The sequence below is a fragment of the Galleria mellonella genome, unplaced genomic scaffold (genome assembly GCF_026898425.1).
Source record: "Galleria mellonella isolate WM207_F2 unplaced genomic scaffold, CSIRO_AGI_GalMel_v1 utg96, whole genome shotgun sequence".
NCBI classification, from domain to species: Eukaryota; Metazoa; Arthropoda; class Insecta; order Lepidoptera; family Pyralidae; genus Galleria; species Galleria mellonella.
The window spans coordinates 1,285,676-1,305,138 of NW_026442179.1; the positions used below are offsets into that span (position 1 = coordinate 1,285,676).

Here is a 19,463-nt window from a genome sequence, read left to right on the forward strand (position 1 = left end):
TAAATTCGGTCTTTGTTTGTTCTCGCTCCGCTGTCATCATCATCAAATCGACCGTTAACAGCCCACTGCTGAACATAAACCTCTCCTTAGTGAAGAATTTTCCCAGTAGTTGCAACGCTTGGCAGGCGGATTAGCATTCACAATTATGATGATGTTTTAAGAGGAAGCTGCTGCTCATTTCTTAATCATTAATTTCTCGGTATAATTAGTAAAAACCATTTTGAGATTATTCGGAATGAGTCTAGATTGTAATGTGAAATCTTTGACATAGATATTAATATTCTATTAGACCGAAAGCGAACCGAGTACGGCACTGTAGTGCAGATTAGGCCTTACATGCTCAGTATAGAGTTTAAATTATAAAGTGTACGTATGTTCTTTGAGAACGTTAAATTAATTCTATGGTATAGAGGGTACAGAAAATAATTTATGTTGATGGAGACAATTATTTATGATTGTTGTTAATGTCATAGTCCATAGTAGCTAACTTTTTTGCCAAAGTCTTAATAAATAAAAAAGTTTAGACTGTAAAAAAAAAACCACAAGCTGTCATTGTCAATTGTCTGTCATGTCATTGCGATTTGCACCGTATGTCCGTGGGTTGTATTATTTTTATCGTTATTTTCTCTTGAAGACATGATATAATTTCAATTCAAATGAAAACATGTCACTCAAAGAGAATATTACAGAATTTGGATGGTAATTATAACCTGATATTTTCTTATTACATGTCGTCACAATTTTTTTTACAATGACACGCTACTATGTGATTTTTCAGGCATTTGAGTCAAGAAGGTATCGATACTATTAGTGAAAACGGTCAAATTCAAGATGTAAATATCCTTTGTAAAAAGGCGCTAGATGTAAGTATGATATAAGTAATTATTTTCGAATATGAATAGTTAAACGTCAGTATATTGAACTCCCGTTGATGTGGGCTAATGTCATTTCAGTATGATCTTCGCGATGTTGGCGATGCTGCTTTTCCTGAGGATTTTACTAAGGATCCTACTAAACTAGAAAAACCTATTGTAGTTCAAATTCAGAAGATACGTAATGTATCAGCACCTAAAGCCAATGAGGAGTCAACATCAGCTCCTCGGATGTTAAAGTTAACTTTGCATGACGGGAAATCGTCATGTACAGGTTTAGAGACAAGTCCCATTCCAAGTCTCAGTATTAACACTCCCCCAGGAACTAAATTATTACTTAAGAATGAAGGTCTAGAGGTGTGTCATGGGGTTATTTGGCTTTCACCAAGTGTCATATCAGTATTGGGAGGAAAGGTCTCACATATGATTGAAAAGTGGGAGTTGAATCGAAGTCTTGCTAAACACACAAGAGGTTAGTCTACAATAAAGATATTTATTGATACAATTTGACCTTTGTTGATCATTAGTAACTTGCACTGGCTTTGTAACTTTTTTAAATAAAATACAACCTATATCATTCAATAATAATGTAGGTGAAAGAATTTTTAAAATTGGATGAGTAATTGACTTTATATATTATAAATACAAAAAAGCTTTCTTTTTTATAATATTTGATTATACATCATAATCTTTAGAAGAAATCTTTTTTTAACAAAAATTGTACCGTATTTCATTCAAATTCTTTCTACGGTTTAAGTGTGATTGTTTGTGTTATAGCTAAAAGCTTTCTTAATTAATCATATTTATAAAATTAGTAAAGAATTTGATTAAAAAGAAGAAAGTAATTGTTAGGATTATGTGATTAAATCTTTGTTATTATTATTTTAAAAGTAACTGTTCATATAATTTTAAATATTTATAGAGATATTAAGTGTTATAAAGTCTAAATTTGTTTTAACAAATAAGTCAACAATAAAGTGAGACATGTAAGTTTTTGCTCATGAACTCTTGAAAGCAAATTTCTGAAATTGATACATGCAAACATATGAAAGCAGGTTTTGCTACTAATTTACAAACTGAATGTTATTACTTTTTTGTCATTTTATACATAGAATAGGTTTTTGTGGTATCAAGATATATTATCTAGAATATTATAATTCAAGGTACATTATGTGAAAAGATTATAATATGAGACACATTTCTTAAATAATTCTAGGAGGTATAGGAGCAGATGGAGGTCCTCCACCATGGATTCCTTTTGGACAGCGTTTAGAAGCCCTCACTGTAGACAAGCAATTTAAGAGTTTGCAGGAGGCTTCTAAACAGGATAATGCTGAGTTTGAAGCCCAGAGAAAAGGGGCCATTGCTGAGGCACAGAGGTTGTCGGGTGTTAAAAAGGTATAAAAAGTTTATTATTGAAGTGTACTTGTAATGTATATATTAATGATTATAAATAATGTTTAATGTCTAACTGTAACTAAATATATTAATACAATATCAAGTTAAATTTAAAATTTTGTAGAAATTTATGGTTAATAGTAATTTAAAGCCTCATTATACAGTATACGAGGTTTGTCCGGAAAGTACGTATAAAAGTTTTTTAAAAATTTTATTTTACAATTATTCAGGTAAATCAATTTTATCCCCTTCAAAGTACTCCCCCTGTGACATAATGCACTTGTGCCAACGCCGTTTCCACTGTGAGAAGGCTCCTTGAAAGTCCTCTGGTTGTAGGTTTCTCAGCTGCCCCGTCGTAGCTTTTTTTATCTCATTTATGTCCCCCAAATGCCGCCCCCGAAGTACCAATTTGGTTTTTGGGAACAAGAAGAAGTCACACGGGGCCAAATCCGGCGAATAGGGGGGTGTTCGGTAACCGTAATGGAATTTTTACTCAAAAACTCACGGAACGATCTTGGCGCAAATTTTTTTCATTTGAAGTTCGTTTCTTAGAATTTCGTGGACCACGGTTTTGCCCAAATTAAGCTCTTCAGCCACCTGTCTGACCGTTAAACGACGGTCCCCATTAACACAAGTTCGAATTCTTTCCACGTTTTCGTCGGAATGTGAAGTGGAAGGACGTCCTGAACGTGGGTCATCTTGAACGCTTTCTCGGCCCTCTCTGAATCTTTTTAGCCACTTGTGGACGGTTGGTTCCTTCACAGCATCATCCCCATAAACTGTTCTGAGATCGGCAAAAATTTCACGGCCATTCTTGCCGAGTTTCGAGAGAAACTTGATTACGACGCGCTGCTCTTCAACGGAAGCGGGCTCCATGCCGACGGGGTTTCGTTAAGAGGTAACTTCACAGATGGCGTGACAAGCCAGTTCGCACCGCACGGCGGTCAGACCAGAACTGAAGCATTGTTAGGGACATAAGGAAGGGGTCCTGCGCTTACCTGGCCTCCCCACTCCTCTTTCTCGCATTCCAGAACACTTTTATACGAACTTTCCGGACAGACCTCGTACAGCCAAGAAGTCTACTTGAATAAAGAATTTGACACACAAGTAATTTTCATTTGCATAATTTCTTAGTAAAAGTAGTTGCCACAAACAATATATTCTATGTTGAAATTAGGATGCACACATTCTATGTTGAAATCTTTAAACTTTTACTTGTATTATTGTTAATACATTACATTTTTATTCTTTTATATAGAATGTACAAAATTGTAATTAGTTGCATTTGTATTTTTAGGTATTTGGTGGTGGTACAAAACCATTGTTGGATGCAAATGTACAGAAGATTGTTGATGCTGGTTTTTCAGAAGAACAGGCAGAGAATGCTCTCAAATATACTAAAAATAATGTTGATAGGGCATTAAAAATATTGCAGAAGAGGGACAACTCTGAAAATAGAAATAAAGAGAAACCACAAAAGGAACCAGATCAACCTAAGAGGAAGGGTAGAAATAAGGAACCTAATGATGAGGACAATATTCCTGTGAAACCATCTGGAAAGGTCTCATTGTTTGATTTCTTAGAAGATAAGCTACCAAATGTACCAGAAAAGGACAGGAATAATCGGCAATATAATCCAAACACAGAAGAAAGGAATGATAGGAATTTCTCAAGTAGAGAAAAAAGCAGTGCCAAAAACAATTCTCGAGCCCAGGGGTCACGGTATGATAGTTCAAACCGTCATAGATCTGAAAATAGAGGGCATTACTCAAACGATAGTCATCACTCATCGCATAGAGAGGATCGAAAATATCAGTCCATAAATGAGAAACCACCGAGATTCCAAAAGAAACTAGAAGAGAAAAACAAGCAGCATCAGCAGCAGCAACAACAACAACAACAGCAACAGCAACAGCAACAAATGAACAATATGAACATAAATATGAATTTGCCATACAACAATTATCACAACCAATCTCCTCATTATCCAGATAGAAATATGCGTAGTGATAGAAGTATCAATGAGAACAAAGTCCAGCAATCTCAAAACTACCGCGGCAATCCTAACATAGACAGCCTAGTCGAGGCAACTGCCAACCTGAATATTTTATCAAACCAGTCACGGCCGTCTGAGGAAGTCCAGCAGCAAAGAGGCTATCAGCCTCACCCAGAGCGAGCGTACCAGAAGCAGTCATATGTTTCAAGCCCGAACATGGCCGAGATACCGCCGTTCAGAAGAAACAATGACATGCAAAAGTACCAGGAGCAAACATATCAGCGGCGGCAACCACAACCGCAACCGCCCAACGGGTACATGGAACCACAGCAGAGCCAGATGTACCCTAGTGTAAACTACATGGCGGGTGCGCAGGGCGGCTACGGCGGACGGCAGTTCGGGTACGGCGCGCGGCCTCAGGAGTTCGGGCTGCGCGGCGCACCCTTCCTGGCCGGCTCGCTGCTCGGCTTCCAGAACGCCGCCGTCAATGAGCAGGCGCGCGCCATGCTGGCCACCGCCGACATCAGCTGGAAGGTCGGCGATCGCTGCCTCGCGCTTTACTGGGAGGACAATAATGTGAGTTGCTCTAGTGGCATTTATTACTGTTAGTTGCGCGAATTGAGTATCTGTCTGAGATTTTGTCTTTTGATCGATTGCGAAAACTTTAATTAAATTTGAGAAAGCTTTTGTAATATTAATATTAAAGACTTTAAATTAGTTAATATTTCATGTTTCAGTTCTATGAAGCCGAGATTACTGGGATTTCTGCCAACACTGTAGTAGTAAAATTTTGTGCATATGGTAATCATGAAGAAATTTTAAAGTCTAACTGTTTGCCCTTCCCCAACCAAGGTAATTAATAATATTTTATTATTTTCATGCATTCTTTTTGTTATCTGTGCCACTTTTGTTTATTTGTACATTATTTTCACGGAAAAAAATTCTATATAAGGAATTGTTGCAGCGTCGGGCCATAATAACGGCGGGTATATGTCGCGAGCGGCGCGCCGGCCGTAGTGCCGCGCCGCGGCGTGGCCCGCCGCCGCCGCCGCCGCCGCCGCTGCCGCCGCCGCTGCCGCCGCCGCTGCCGCCGCCGCGCTCGCTTGATGCGCCGAGCCGCCCGCGTCTTCTATCTATAGGCCTATATGAGTTTCGACTGTCTACGCAGCACTAGGTCGAATATGCGCCGTCTCTCATTCTCGGATTTAGGGAAGTACCGTTCGCTATGCGTTTTAGGTGTAAGATTTTACGATTATTTAGGAGAATGAAGAAAATCGAATTGAAGACGAACATTTTCTCGAAGTCCGAATGAATGAATAATGACGCAAAACAAGTAGAGTTGAAATTTTACTTTTACTAGTTGAGATTTTGTAAAGGATTTAATAGTATTTATTGTATGGATTTAATAGTGTTTAATTAGCTCGTTTGCCCATCTGTAACTTCATACTTTCATAAATCACTTTAATCATCAGTATTGATCATTGGTTAGCATTAATCCACTCTTCACTGCACTCACTTGAGTTATAGAAATAACCTTAACTTTAGGACTATTTAATTTAAGGTTATTTTCTATTTATTTCAATATTATTAAATTTAAATGTCTTTAAGAAGTGGCAAAATGAAATTTTTATAATTATGTCTTGTTTATTTTTTATGTCTGACTGTTTTCAAAGTATCAGAACTTATACAGTATAATGTCAATCATGATGAAACTTTAGAGAGGAAGCTTAGAATGATTTCCGTTTTGAATTGATATAAGCGAACAAGTTTAATTTCTTAAAGGGCTCTCTATACATGAAATACAAAAATGTATTTCTGAATTTATCAAGAGAAATGATTGAGCAACACTTTCGAGATTTATGAAGTTAAAAATATTCTCGGATAATTTGGTATGAGATTTAACTAGTTGCTTAAAAGATTAAAACAGCTGTAGAATTCTGTCAACAATAATCTCTTCCCTTACGATTTTGATTTGTATATGAACAACTATGTGTTTATAAAACTTATATATTCAAGTTATTAAAATTACCAAACTAACGAAGTCCATTGTCCAGCAGTCATCACAAATCTGTAGTGTTATTTTGCATAATAATTATAGAGTTGTGTAGCAAAGTGGATTGGTTATTGGATTCATTAGTCGAGTGTGACTCACAATAGAACAGAGACGAAAAAACATGCTCAAAAGAGTTTGTTAGCAGTTTTTCCCAAAATAGCAAAACTAAAAACTTTGTTGTAACTGTAACACTATTCATTAGTCATTATTTTTTGGTTCCACTAATTTAAAATTTCTTCAGACATTCAAAGGTTGACTGGAAGAATTCCCTTGTATGGGATAAGTCCGCCATTGTACTCATTTTTTTCTTAAGAAATCTGTATCCTGTAAGATTTTACTATACAATAAAGTGTTACAAATAAACAAATTTTTGATGTAGTTTTTGCATGATGTTATTAGGTCAGAGAAGATTCTTAAACATTTACTGACAGACTACTAGAGGACGCTATACTAATTTTATTTCTCCCAATGTTTTTTTTTTTTTTTTTAATATGTATTCTTTCGATAATTCTCTCTGTCGAAAGTTTAATAAAAAAAAAGTGGTTTTTGGTTTATATGATTATGTTTATTTAACTTAATTGCATCCTATGATACTAATAATAATATAGAGTATAAACTGTGTACTATTGTTAATTGGTAGAATGAGTTGATTAATGAATTACCAGATAAGCCAAAATTTCACATGGGGTCGTTGCAATGTAACTTTTCAACTCTATTCAGTCTGTCACCGCACACATGGCTGTGTAGCTTCCGTTAATTAATTTGCGATTTGTAGAACTATTATACCATATATTATAAAATTATTTCATTACACTTCTTTATTTAAATTTACTCACATATACAGGCACTTTTAAAATGCTAATTGCGTTCTGCATCTTTATTTCGCTAAAACGATGTGATTGTTGAATAATTTTTGACGCAACAGTCGAAAACGCGAATTAAATGCAAAGTTATGTTAATTTATGTTTTGTGGTATACATTACCGGCACTAACGTCTACTATATAGCTCTATATGTAATTCCCTAGTGAATACGAACCGAAATAATTGTCTTTGTTCATCATTATCATTTGTGGATTTTTTCATTTATACTGTCTTTATTCACAAACAACGATTTTCACTTTCAATGAAGTGTAATTGCACTTGAACACTATTCGCTATTGAAATTCAATTATAAATTATGATCATTGTGCTAGTTTCTATACATTTGCTAATTTAAATTAGAAGGAAAGTAGTTGACGTGAAGTATGATTTTGCATTCACTGTGAAATTAAACGTGCTACTTATGAAATATCACATTTCTGCTAATGCGTTCATTAAGTAATGAGAAAAAACGACTGCTAAATTTTTGGTAGTCATTAGACTGATATTACACCATTAGGTGAAGAAGAGAACTTCGTGCACATAGGAATTAAATTTCGATAATTTTTTATATTTCTGTACTAAGCGATATATATATATATATATTCCACTGTTTCATTTTAACGTTATGCTGGCGACTTTATACGTTAACTGTACTCGTATGTATTTTTATGCGTTTATTATTGAACTATCAATAAATTTATTTGGTCAACAGGCAGAGTAAAAGATACTCGCTAGAATTTGTGTAACAATATTGGATTGTTGTACAACGCTTAATAATCCAATTGATAAATAAAATTTAATTTAAAACTTATTGCATTCTTAGCATCAATAGCGGTATGAAATTCGACAAGCTCCCGTCTAATTACTGTTTCTGTTCAAAATTATATTATATTTTGATTTAAAACAATGAACAATATTTACTAATTTCGGTTCTAAAATCAATAAATTAAATAAGCCTAATCTTGCCGTCTCTGTATAAAAAAATCATCGCATATGTGTTCAATTCAACGTAATATAGAATAAGGTTTATTGTCCAAGTGTGCACTGCCTAAAGTATAATTGTAAAATACGAACTACCTATGGTTCCACAACATGACATCTTGTACATACATACGTAAAATTAAATGAAATTACAACTTTATAATTTCCGGAAGCTGCACGGCTCATGTGATGCGACTAGATCTAGTTTACGCGTAAGGGCCTGAACGGACGAGGGATCGTTCACGGAGGACAAAATTCCTCGTTGTTTTCGCCAGGGTTTAACTTTGGACTTGTGTGTTATGCAATACATATATTCTATTTTGACGGACAAACAGTACACCGAAATCAGTCCCTCGCCTGCGCAAGCTCTTATTAAATGTTATAATTAGGAACGTAACATAAATAATGTTGTAACTCTATGCGTCAGCATTAATTTATTGTCGGTATGTATGTATGTAACCATCACGAGTAGCGTGTAGCTTGTATAAGTGTATTTTGTTATAATTTAGCGCAAAACATGTAATATATTAAAATAATTTTCAGTTTGTTAATGATATACTTTCAAAAGTATTGGTTCACTTCACCAATGTATAAATATAATATTAATATAACTACGTGGAGAAATAAATGTTTTTAAACTATCCGTGTTTATCGAAATGTTTACAACAAATCTGAATGTACTAACTTATACTTACATCACTGTAGTAAATATACGTAATTGTTTTGCTGTTTAAATTTCTAAATAGCGCTAAAAGAAGGGACTTATTGTTATGAGACCTCTCAATAACAGGAAGATTTGATAACATCTTTTCCCTGTAGCTTATCCGATTTATATTCCGTTAGCTTATCCGATTTATATTCCGTTGCGTCATGTCACAAAATCGAACATTATAAATGTCGATTGACTTGATTCGATTCTTATTACGTATTTTTTTCAGAGCCTTTGGTGGTGCGTATATGTTGGTATGCTTTTTTTTTTACTTATCGCGCAAAGTTAGTGCATGTACCAATATTTTCATTGTCCGTTATAAAACCTTTTTTTTAAATGTACCATATATACCTGTCTGTTTTATAGCATTCCATACTGAGAACGGTGCGGCATGGCATGGTAAAGAATTATATTCTATAGATAATAATGACAAAAAAAAAATAAAGATATTACCAACGTAACTGATAAAGAATCGTGGTTAGAACTTGCAATTATGAACTAAGCAGATTAAGCAAGTTTATGCTATGTATACAAAAGAAAAGTGATAAATACACTTAATTTTTTTTATATAAGTGCATATAATATTTAAAAAAAAAAACAAATCAGCACAAGTAGTCACACTCATAAATACTCGTACAAAATGTTTGTATTGATTGTCCGAGGATAGAATTGGCAACCATCGAATGGTGCCACCAAGATTGCCAGTATGAAGCCTTTATTATTTCAAATTGTTTTTATTTGCGATTCATTAATATTTCATAATAAAAAAGACGTGTTTTTTATTAAGAAGTTTTCAGCTGTTGGTTTTTCTTTAATAAAAATAAAATAAATGAAATTAAAACAAAATTGGAGTAATAATAATAACCATATAACTAAAGGTGGTATATTGCTACACCGAGGCATTTTATGGCGTTTATTTATAGTGACATAAACTTAGTACGCAGTACAAGCACGAGTAGTATAGAGTCGTTGAACGCGTGGTGTAGAAGTAGGTTCATCATGGTACAATCCGTGGGTTGGGTTTTTAATTAGTATCCTATTTTTTGTTACTCAATGACTTTTAATCAATCAAATTGTTACTAAACGAATGAACAGATTTGAATTTAATTTGGTACACAATTGTCCATATCCTAGATAGTTTTTAACCTAATCTATGCAGGCAAAGTCACAGGATACAGTTAGAGTCAGTTATACATATTTCACATATCAGTTTGTTTTAATAAAGGACAGAATTGTATTCTACGTTATCTTGACTAGTTTCACTTGTCGTGTCATGCCGCCCTACGCCGCTGTTAGTGAACGTCAGCCCTAAGCCAATCCAATATGTGTTCCGAGATAATTTTGTTATTCCTATGTTTTTGTCTTATTTAATTTTGTCTAGCATGCAGTGGATATCCTACTTGAAATTCGTCATAATACAGTAATGATAAACAAAGGTGTGACGAGACCTATTTAGCATGTTACTTTGTTTATTACCGGATGACAGTTAAAAATTAATGTTTGTGTCGCGCCCTCGCACGAATCGTGCAAACGTTAAAAAGTAGAATATGGCTGTTATGTTTTACAAGTTTTGAGGGTTATTAATCGTATTGTTTTGATTGATTACGTGTAATTTTGAGGGTTTTGCTATGTAATATACAATGAACTCGAAATATCTAAAGATTGCAAAAACATATTGAAAAGGTAAATATAGAAAAAATGTATTTTTAATTGCAACAGTAGCAGCTGACAAAGTATTGTAAAAACGAGCTCAATTCCAGTATCATAAGTTATTTATATTTATACTTTAAACCTATGTAACATTAATCAGCATTACGTTTATACTGATTTTTCTGTTGAGTTAAAATAACCATTTATTAACAAAAAAACTAATAAAAGAAACCATATTACACTGTTGTTTAATTTTCATTTAAGAATAAAAACGAACATAACGCTTCACTATTGAGGACAGTTGTACTTTTGTCACGTCTATGACTTAGTTCACATTTGTAGTAATTAAAAAAAGATCTCTACAGAAAACCCAACTTTTGTTACAAAAACTAAAACAATAAATAGTTCTCTTGTAAACTTTCCTGTTGTGTAAAACGTTCTGTAAAACGTTCTGTATTTTTGTGCAACTGAGTTCTAAGTAATTAGCATGTACGGACAGGCCATCGACCAATTGTACATGTACTATGTGTATCTATATATGTGGAAATAAAATATGTGTTCATTACTTATGATGTATACATCATTTATCATTTATACAAGTATGAAGGAAGTCATCATAAAATGTCACCTTTGCACTAATTGGTCCTTTGAGCCGGATCGTTGTAAAGTTGTGTAATGAATATTTTTATTAACTATGCAGTCGCTATCATAAATAAAAAGTTGTTTGATTTTTATTTGTCAACCGCCTTCTATATCGACAGTAATAATATTGTGATTTGAAGGTAACTTTTTTAAATTGAAAGAATTTTTTTCAACAGCTATGTGAATGTGCAGATTAAACACAAAAAAAAAAGAAATTAATTTCTCTCTAGGCATGGAAAAATATTTTTATTTTGTGTGACTATTTAATATTAGAACGGCTAGTGACCCGAAATGGGCAAAGTGCGTGATCACAGCCCAAACAACAAATTAATTACGGCCGGTAGTTGGGTCACCCTTGTCACATTTTTGGTGCATTCACTTTATCAGATTATAAATAAATAACTGACAATGTTACTTCTATTAATTAATTAAAACGACTGTTTAGTAATTAAATGGCTACAATATTATAAATATGAGTAGTATCTATTAACTATATATGTTAAGATAGAAATTTATTTGAATCGCGACTATTATTAGATATTTAAGTGTGTTAGTAAAATTCGTTTTTATTTTAGAGGCTAGTTTTTATTAAAATTAATATTTTAGTTGGAAGATTTTTGCAGCCAGAGCATCCTGTACGCACCTTACCGTAACTCCCATGGTAGGAATACCATATGAACATAATATATGTAGACTACTGATAAGGTGATACGTTTTCATTTTCAACCCATTAAAAACTATTCAAACAAAATATAAAAGCATTATAAATTATAACGAATATTTACTTACATTCTATTATAATTTACCTTTTATTAGATTCATAAAAATTGTGACTCTGTGAATATATATATTTAAAGTGGCGAATGTAACATACCCGTAAGTTATCCTGCCCACGGCAATAACAGAATTAAATCGCACATTAACTTAGTTGACCTAGTTGCAGGTATAAATAATTATGCCAAGAGAACCTTCGAAGGCAGTTTAGCCATAACGTGGAGTCGGTGGGGCGTCGCGTGTCTACCACGACCCACAACACGACAAACAAACCAGTTGCATTCGTCCCACCGACTACAACACACCTGTCGTGTTCACCGATCGAGTAAATAAACAATAGTGAATGAACCACGCACGTTCGCTGTAGTAAATTGTGTAGTGACGTGAAAGTAAAAGTTATGGTAAAGTGAAACCGTATTGTATCGGCCCTAAGGAAGATAATACTGGATTTCGCTCGGCACTAGCGACCGCTACAAATTGTAAGGTGAATCTAGTAAATTGTTTTCGTTAAAGATTGCCGGTGTGGCTGGGTCGTATGAACAGGTTTAGATTCTAAGTAAAAATAACCACTTGGTTATCATATCAGATTAAAGATTTCAATTCTTATGCAGGTTTAGTATTAGGTTTTTTAATTATTTTCAGTATTTTTACTTTGAACAAATAAAAATAGGGATTTTTAACAACTTTCACTTATCTATAACATCAATAAGAGAAGGGATTAGTCGGACCTTGTATTATCCAGTGTTGCCTTGAAGCGAGTTGCGTCCGCACCTCACGTAACTTCTCTCTTGTACGTGTTACTACTCCGGTAATGCAAGATTCATATGAGTACTACACTACCTATATTCTCGACACACATACCTAAACAATGACACAAGTCACAAGTGTGCCATAAGAAATACCGTAAATTGATGTGTGGGCGTCGAAATAACGCCTGATCCTAAGTACTTATACATTATTATATAGGTGTGATCATAACTCAAGCTTGTATGTTAGATGCATACGTTATTTAGTAAGATTTCTTTTTATTGAAATATCAAAGACAAAAATGAAACGTTTAGAAGCTTTCATAATGCGCAGCTAATGATCGAATCATTAGCTGCGCATATGAAAGCTTCAAAATTTTTTCTTTCCGCTCTGAGAATTAACGATATTTTTTGTTATAGTAATAAATTTATTAAAATATTAGCTATAATTCAATTTTATCATAGAAATTTATAATTATTAGGTATGTCTGATGGTCATAGTTACGCACTATTGTTACATGACTTTGTATAAGTCGTTTATATCAGCAAATGTGTTTACTCTTTAGTACATGTTTTGGTTTAAAGTATGGGATTTAGCAAAATAAAAATAAGTAAAATACAATAAAATAAAAAAGAATCGACAGAAGCATAACACTTTAGTCTTCAATAAGTTTTTATTGCATAAATCATGGCATGGGGATGGCAGTTTATTTATCTTATGAAACCCATCGTGTACTACACTACACTGTTCTCTGTATGCAACCTTTGATAATACCATGATACGGCAAACCCTACAGGTCATATAATTGATCCAGTAAACATTCTCTTACCTCTTACCGTTACCTCTTATTATCCTATCAATTCAATTCAATTTTATTCTATAACAGTATTACATTGTGTTAAATATGAAAGGATTTTTAGTCTGTACAAATGCAAAATCATGAACATGCAACAATTTTACATATTAACAATGTCACATACAAATATGATAATAATAATTAGTCTAAATTAATGAATTAATAATAACAAAAAATTTCAGTGAAAAATCAAGTAACTATATACAATTCACAATTTATATATTTCTAAAATTCATTTATTGTGTAAATACATTTTTCCAAAAGAAGGGCATGGAGTTTGCTTTTTAATATTCTCCAATTTTGGATAGTTTTCAAAGCAATTGGTAATCTGTTATACAACTTCCTTCCCTGATATTGCGCTCCATGTAAAACTACGTTTAATCTTTCAAGTTAAAGCAAACGATACAAATTAACAAAATTTCATTAAAATTGGTTGAGCGGTTTCAAAGATGGATGTGAACAAACATCGTAACACGGGATTTTTATATAATATTATATGGGTGAGTAGTCTAGATTAGTGACGGGTAATATATAGCAATTTCTATATATTTTAATTAAAATGTCTATACACTGGTGTAATAACCGACCGTTATGAGCGATATCGAAATGGGTGATGACCTTTTTTCAATGTCCAGAGGAACTCAATATATAGATATCGGATCGGTATCCATATTACCCATATTTAGTCTAGATCATATGCTTATAGAGGTTTTATAACAATTATTATATACTAGTTTGTACCCACAACTTCGTCCGCGTAACCAGGATATGTCTATTAACTGGGATAAACAGTAGCCTCTATCCTTCTCTACCCCATATATTATATGTAACTATTTCAAACAAATTGGTTAATGTGATATAAAGTAACAAACAAACAAACTCACTTTCATATTTATAATATTAAAATTCTGTGGTAGCAAAATAAATAAGTAGGTACCTACTATTAGGTACAATGAAACAAATTTGGAAAGAGGGTAGAAATTTAAATTTGTTGATGTAAAATTCACGGATTGATGTGTAAATATTATAGTGTCGAAATTATTTGAATTATATAATTATCTTGAAAACAAATATCATGAAGCATAATCTGTATTTAGATTCGAAAAATATGTTTGTATCTGGCCAAAAGGAAAAGAAAAAAACCGAATCATATTGGAGGTGAGAGCGCGGGTGCATAGATTTAGTGATTGCGACGTTATTAACGTCTAAACTAAAATTATTAAAATGGTATTATATCCTAAATTATTATGAAATACTTAGCGTTTGATTACTTAGCTAATTTAATAAATATAATAATAGACAGCTTTATCAAATATCTACTATTTTTTAATATAGATAGTAAATGATTTCGATTTTAATTCATTGGTTTTAAGTTTTAAGATCAAGTAGAGAAACAATAAAGAAAAAATAGTATACAATTAGCTTCATATAAGTGCGTAGCCACATGTAGGTATATTGTTACCATACTTAGGATGTAAGGAAGCCTACCTCTATGCCAGTTGAATTTTGGATATTGAAAATATTTTTATTATTTAAAGATTCCTAATTAATTAATTACTTATTACTAAATTTCAACAACAATTGAACATTAAAAAGAAAAGTGTTTATCAATCCTACTCTTATTATAATTTTATTTTTTACGTCTCTTGGGGTCTAACTAATCAATTTGAAATTTTGCGTACGCGGAGTACCTAATTCAGATGTAAATTTATGTGGGCTACTTTTTATTTCGATCAGGAGGACAAATGGTATGACAATGGTAGTATTTTATACATCTAAAGCTGCGTGTATCCAACTTAGTTTTTATAACTTTTTAATACATAATTATTTTAGATGCTTATGTATTTATTCTTGCATTACTTATGGGTTACTTTGAAAATATTGTAGAATAAAAATTAGTTTTGTTGATACTTGCAAAATTTAGTAGTGTCATAATGAATAATATCATCATTGTTATATTTAATTACTATGATTAGGCACAAAATGGACCGATGAAAATACAACCCCAAGAAAATTGCATATCAAATAGATTTGAATATAAACAACGTAATTTTTAGTTACGTTCACCACAACGTAAGCACAAAACTCTATTACAATCGTGATTTTTATTATAATTGCAGAGTAGCAATGGGAATGGGAGGAGCAATGGATAGCTGTGGCCGTTGTATGAAGTTCTCTCTAATATGCATCAACGTCATCACTCTAGTAAGCCAATATTCCACCTTCGTGTTACATTTAAACGAGGTCAACCCATTTAGATCATTATCTGAAATTTCTACGAGAACTAACTACGTGACTGTTACGAGGGGTGAATAACGGTCAAGTATTTTACGCGCCATTTTTTGATGGGCGTTTAAATGAATTATTTAGTTGATGAACTTTTGCCACTAAACCAATTGCTTTCCATATATCTTTTTTGTGTTTACATAATTCAGTGACTTATTGGTTTGAATATATTATAAATAGAGTTCCAAATACTTTTTTGTATGTATACAGGGCAGAATCATCAAAATCGATTTAAAATTAAAGCCAATTATGTGAGATAAAAAAATAGTCATCCCTTATGGGCATGGACGTAACTTAGTTATTACATCGAAACGGAGAACCTTCTTGTACATACATTATAATATTTGTATTATTCCACAATTTTATTTTTCATTACCATAAAGTTCAGAATAGAGTTTTTATTAAAGATAAAAATTCAATATGTAATTATCAGAGTGCCAGTGACAGGAGGGTAATATTTATTTAGATTAAATACTACATCTAAGAGTGGGGTAAGAGTATGGGTCGAAGACTATAGAATACGTTTGTGTTACTAGGTCGGTGGCGCCCTAGCCCTAGGTATAGGACTATGGGTGTGGACGTCTCGCTCATTCTCTAGCACGTTGCTGAGCAACAACATGTTCATAGCGTCTGTGGCGGTCGTAGTGGCCATGGGCGCCGCCATGATGCTGCTCTCGCTGCTGGGCTGCTGCGGCGCTGCCAAGGAGGTCAAGTGTATGCTGCTTACGGTATGGATACTCTGCGAGTGCAATAGATTTATATGTGCATTTTTTGTATAGCTTAATTACTTCATAATCGACAATTACATAGTGTTTATAAGTAAAGTATTTGCGAATTTATAATGGGCGCAGATTCTAGTAATTTTATAATAACGATCACAAGCCCTATTATTAATTTGAATATGTAATTATCAATCTTTTTTTTAACTCTTTAAATGAAATTAATTATAGTTTTTTTTTTATTAATATTTAAAGAAAGCGTAAAGTACACGATACGACATTATTCATGTCTGTATATTCCCAAGTCAGTTGGTGTTTAACTAAAAATTACTACCTATTCATTATATGCCCATTTTTTTTTAATTAGGCACATCCATCAACTCGATACGATAATTAATATATATTTATTAAATTTCAGTACTATATATTGGTGTTCATCATATTCGTGGTGATGTTGGTGGGCGGGATCCTGCAGTTTGTGTTCCGCGAGAAGGTGCTTACGACTATCGACCGTGAGATGTACGCCGCCATACCGTACTACGGGGTGAAGCATGAGTACACTGTGGCATGGGACGACACGCAAATGTACCTACAGTGTTGCGGGGTTAAGAGCTACAAGGATTGGAATGACAATTTTCCGGAAAGTTGCTGTCGGGAGGTGTATCCTGGAAAGGTACATATATAACTTGTTAACCTATGTAAATCTCAAGCCATCATAATAGGCAGAAGCAGACTTAAAGCAAGCTTATGTCTCAGATGCTACCACTAGTATAGACGGTGTCCCTTTGGTATACACAAAGTAAAAAACCTAGGTATAATCATGGACAGCAACTTCTCTTGGTCCTCTTCATATATACTGCATTGAGTTAACTGAAAGAGATGTTTTACAGAGATAAGCCTATTCTTGCTAACAAGATGTTAAACTAATCACTGTTCTTTTTTTAAAAGTTTGTAAATATGAGAAGTGTGATAGTTAATTTTTGTTAAGTTCAGCACGTAAGTAACACATGCAAATTTTACAGAACTTGAAATGGTAAGCTAGTTGTCGATTTACTTAATAGCAATATTCATGCCCAATTTTGTTCTTTTATACTCGTTACAATTCGAGTTAACATGGTATATATATTAGATAATATCATTTCTGTTATGACAGTGAAATTACAAGGTACGGACGCAGGATTGGCAACGCTTGAGGGGTACCACGGATATCGAAGTACATCTGTATTATGAAATCAATGATGCTATTCTTGTGTATAGCCAATATTTACCACTTTCAATCACGTGGTTCAACAGTTTGATTACCATTCCAAATTGCGTAATAAAAAAATATTTTTTTTATATCTGTTAGTCTACTAAACATTTCACTTCACCATTATTATATACTTTTATTATATTATACGAATATACACGTACTTGAAATATTTGAAATCAAGTCAGAAAGGCCTCTATTGCGAAAGCTCCCCCGAAGAACTAAGTCAACAAGTACTAACATATTTAGTTGTACATACTAATAAAAATTCCATGATTTTAATTATCTAATAAAAATGAATAATTAAATGATTTTATTTCCCAGCGACTGGATTGCAAGGCTTCTCAGAATCCAACCACTATGTACGTGGACGGTTGCCTAAATAAAGTGGTGGATTTTCTCCGTGAAGATGCAGTGTATGTTGGGGCCGCCGCCATCGTAGTGGCGTTGATAATGGTGAGACCCAAAATATGTTTTTTTTTTTTTTACAACACAGGGGGCAAACGAGCATGCGGCTCACCTGATGGTAAGTGACTACCGCCGCTCATGGTCACCCACAACACCTACGGCATTGCAGGTGTGCTGCCGGCCTTATTATTATTATGTATATTTCGTGTACCATAATAACGTCTTTCTCATAATTTGCTTAAAATAATTTAACAATATAACTATTTATGTATAACTAACAAGTGTTATGTAAAAAATAAAAACCCCTACCATTTTTCGATAAGCTGGTAGAGTACATCTAATGCTGATTTTGTACATATGACTGTACTTAGATCTATTCGCTAAAACCACAAAGCAATTAATAGGAAAGCATCGGAGTAAACTATTAGGATCATTGTTTTTTTGATAAATCCCACCTAAAAAAAGATGTTATTTCATTCCAAACTAAGTTTAACTTTTAGATTCTTTTGACCCTTCAGTAGGCTCGACCAAGGTCCAAGTGGCACTAAAAGTCGTCAATAAAGAGTCATATCATATTCGCCATTAGAGGTTTAGACCGAACGAATGTCGTCACAAGAAATTGTCTCATTCTATGTATAAAACAAGAATCTAGAAACTTTTCCTATTGGTTTGTTTTTTAGGAAAAATTATCTAAAAACACCAAATAGACTCAGGCCGTGGAGGCTCAGGCCGCATTTCTGGATCTTTGGCCCATCATATCAGATAGAAATCTTAAGGTTTTGATGGAGTTTAAAATTTATATCTTAGATTCGTCTTAATTTTGTAGATTACTTAACAACAGTTGTAAATTAATATAATAAACCTAAACTTTTAAAAATGTTTCATGTGATTTTGTTATATATGTTTGTTTCAGCTATTGGCGTTAATATTATCATGTGGTTTGTTCGTGAAAATAGAGTGACTGCGATAAAGAAGACGATTTGTGACTTACATATTAATAATGATAATAATAACATTGACTGTTTTTGATTCTGAATGTTTCATTATAGATCGTCGCTTCGCATTATATTGGTGCATTACGATTTTTTCTAATTTATGTGTAATTTATAAATTAAATAATATTTAAATGTAATTTTTCTTTTATTCTTCAGAGTTATTGAGAGTTTTTATGTAAAATAAAATGAGATTGTTTAAAGGCAAAAGGACAACGGTTCTCAGAACAGTAATTTTTGGTGAAATTGTGACATGAATTTTTAGCATT

At 33.2% G+C, this 19,463-nt stretch overlaps 2 protein-coding genes across 6 annotated transcripts; both read left to right on the plus strand.

The window, feature by feature from the left end:
- The first annotated feature begins 565 nt into the window (after positions 1–565).
- On the plus strand, positions 566–10,760 carry LOC113523411 (tudor domain-containing protein 3-like). The gene is made up of 7 exons (XM_026909372.3): positions 566–699; positions 779–863; positions 954–1,344; positions 2,089–2,270; positions 3,568–4,842; positions 5,004–5,118; positions 5,231–10,760. Exons 1-7 carry the CDS (start codon positions 665–667, stop codon positions 5,281–5,283), a joined length of 2,136 nt encoding a protein of 711 aa, XP_026765173.2. The 5' UTR covers positions 566–664; the 3' UTR covers positions 5,284–10,760.
- A 1,388-nt stretch (positions 10,761–12,148) lies between these two features.
- LOC113509079 (tetraspanin-9-like) lies at positions 12,149–19,334 on the plus strand. 5 transcript variants are annotated; one of them, XM_026892359.3, is made up of 6 exons: positions 12,149–12,421; positions 15,666–15,745; positions 16,363–16,554; positions 16,964–17,218; positions 18,119–18,250; positions 19,116–19,334. In XM_026892359.3, the coding sequence occupies exons 2-6, from the start codon at positions 15,668–15,670 to the stop codon at positions 19,161–19,163; spliced, it is 705 nt and encodes a 234-aa protein (XP_026748160.1). In that variant the 5' UTR covers positions 12,149–12,421; positions 15,666–15,667; the 3' UTR covers positions 19,164–19,334. The 5 variants fall into 5 exon arrangements, with proteins under 5 accessions (XP_026748160.1, XP_026748158.1, XP_026748157.1 ...); XM_026892357.3 differs by having other exon boundaries at positions 12,149–12,416; positions 15,661–15,745; XM_026892356.3 differs by having other exon boundaries at positions 12,150–12,421; positions 15,661–15,745.
- Positions 19,335–19,463: the final 129 nt, after the last annotated feature.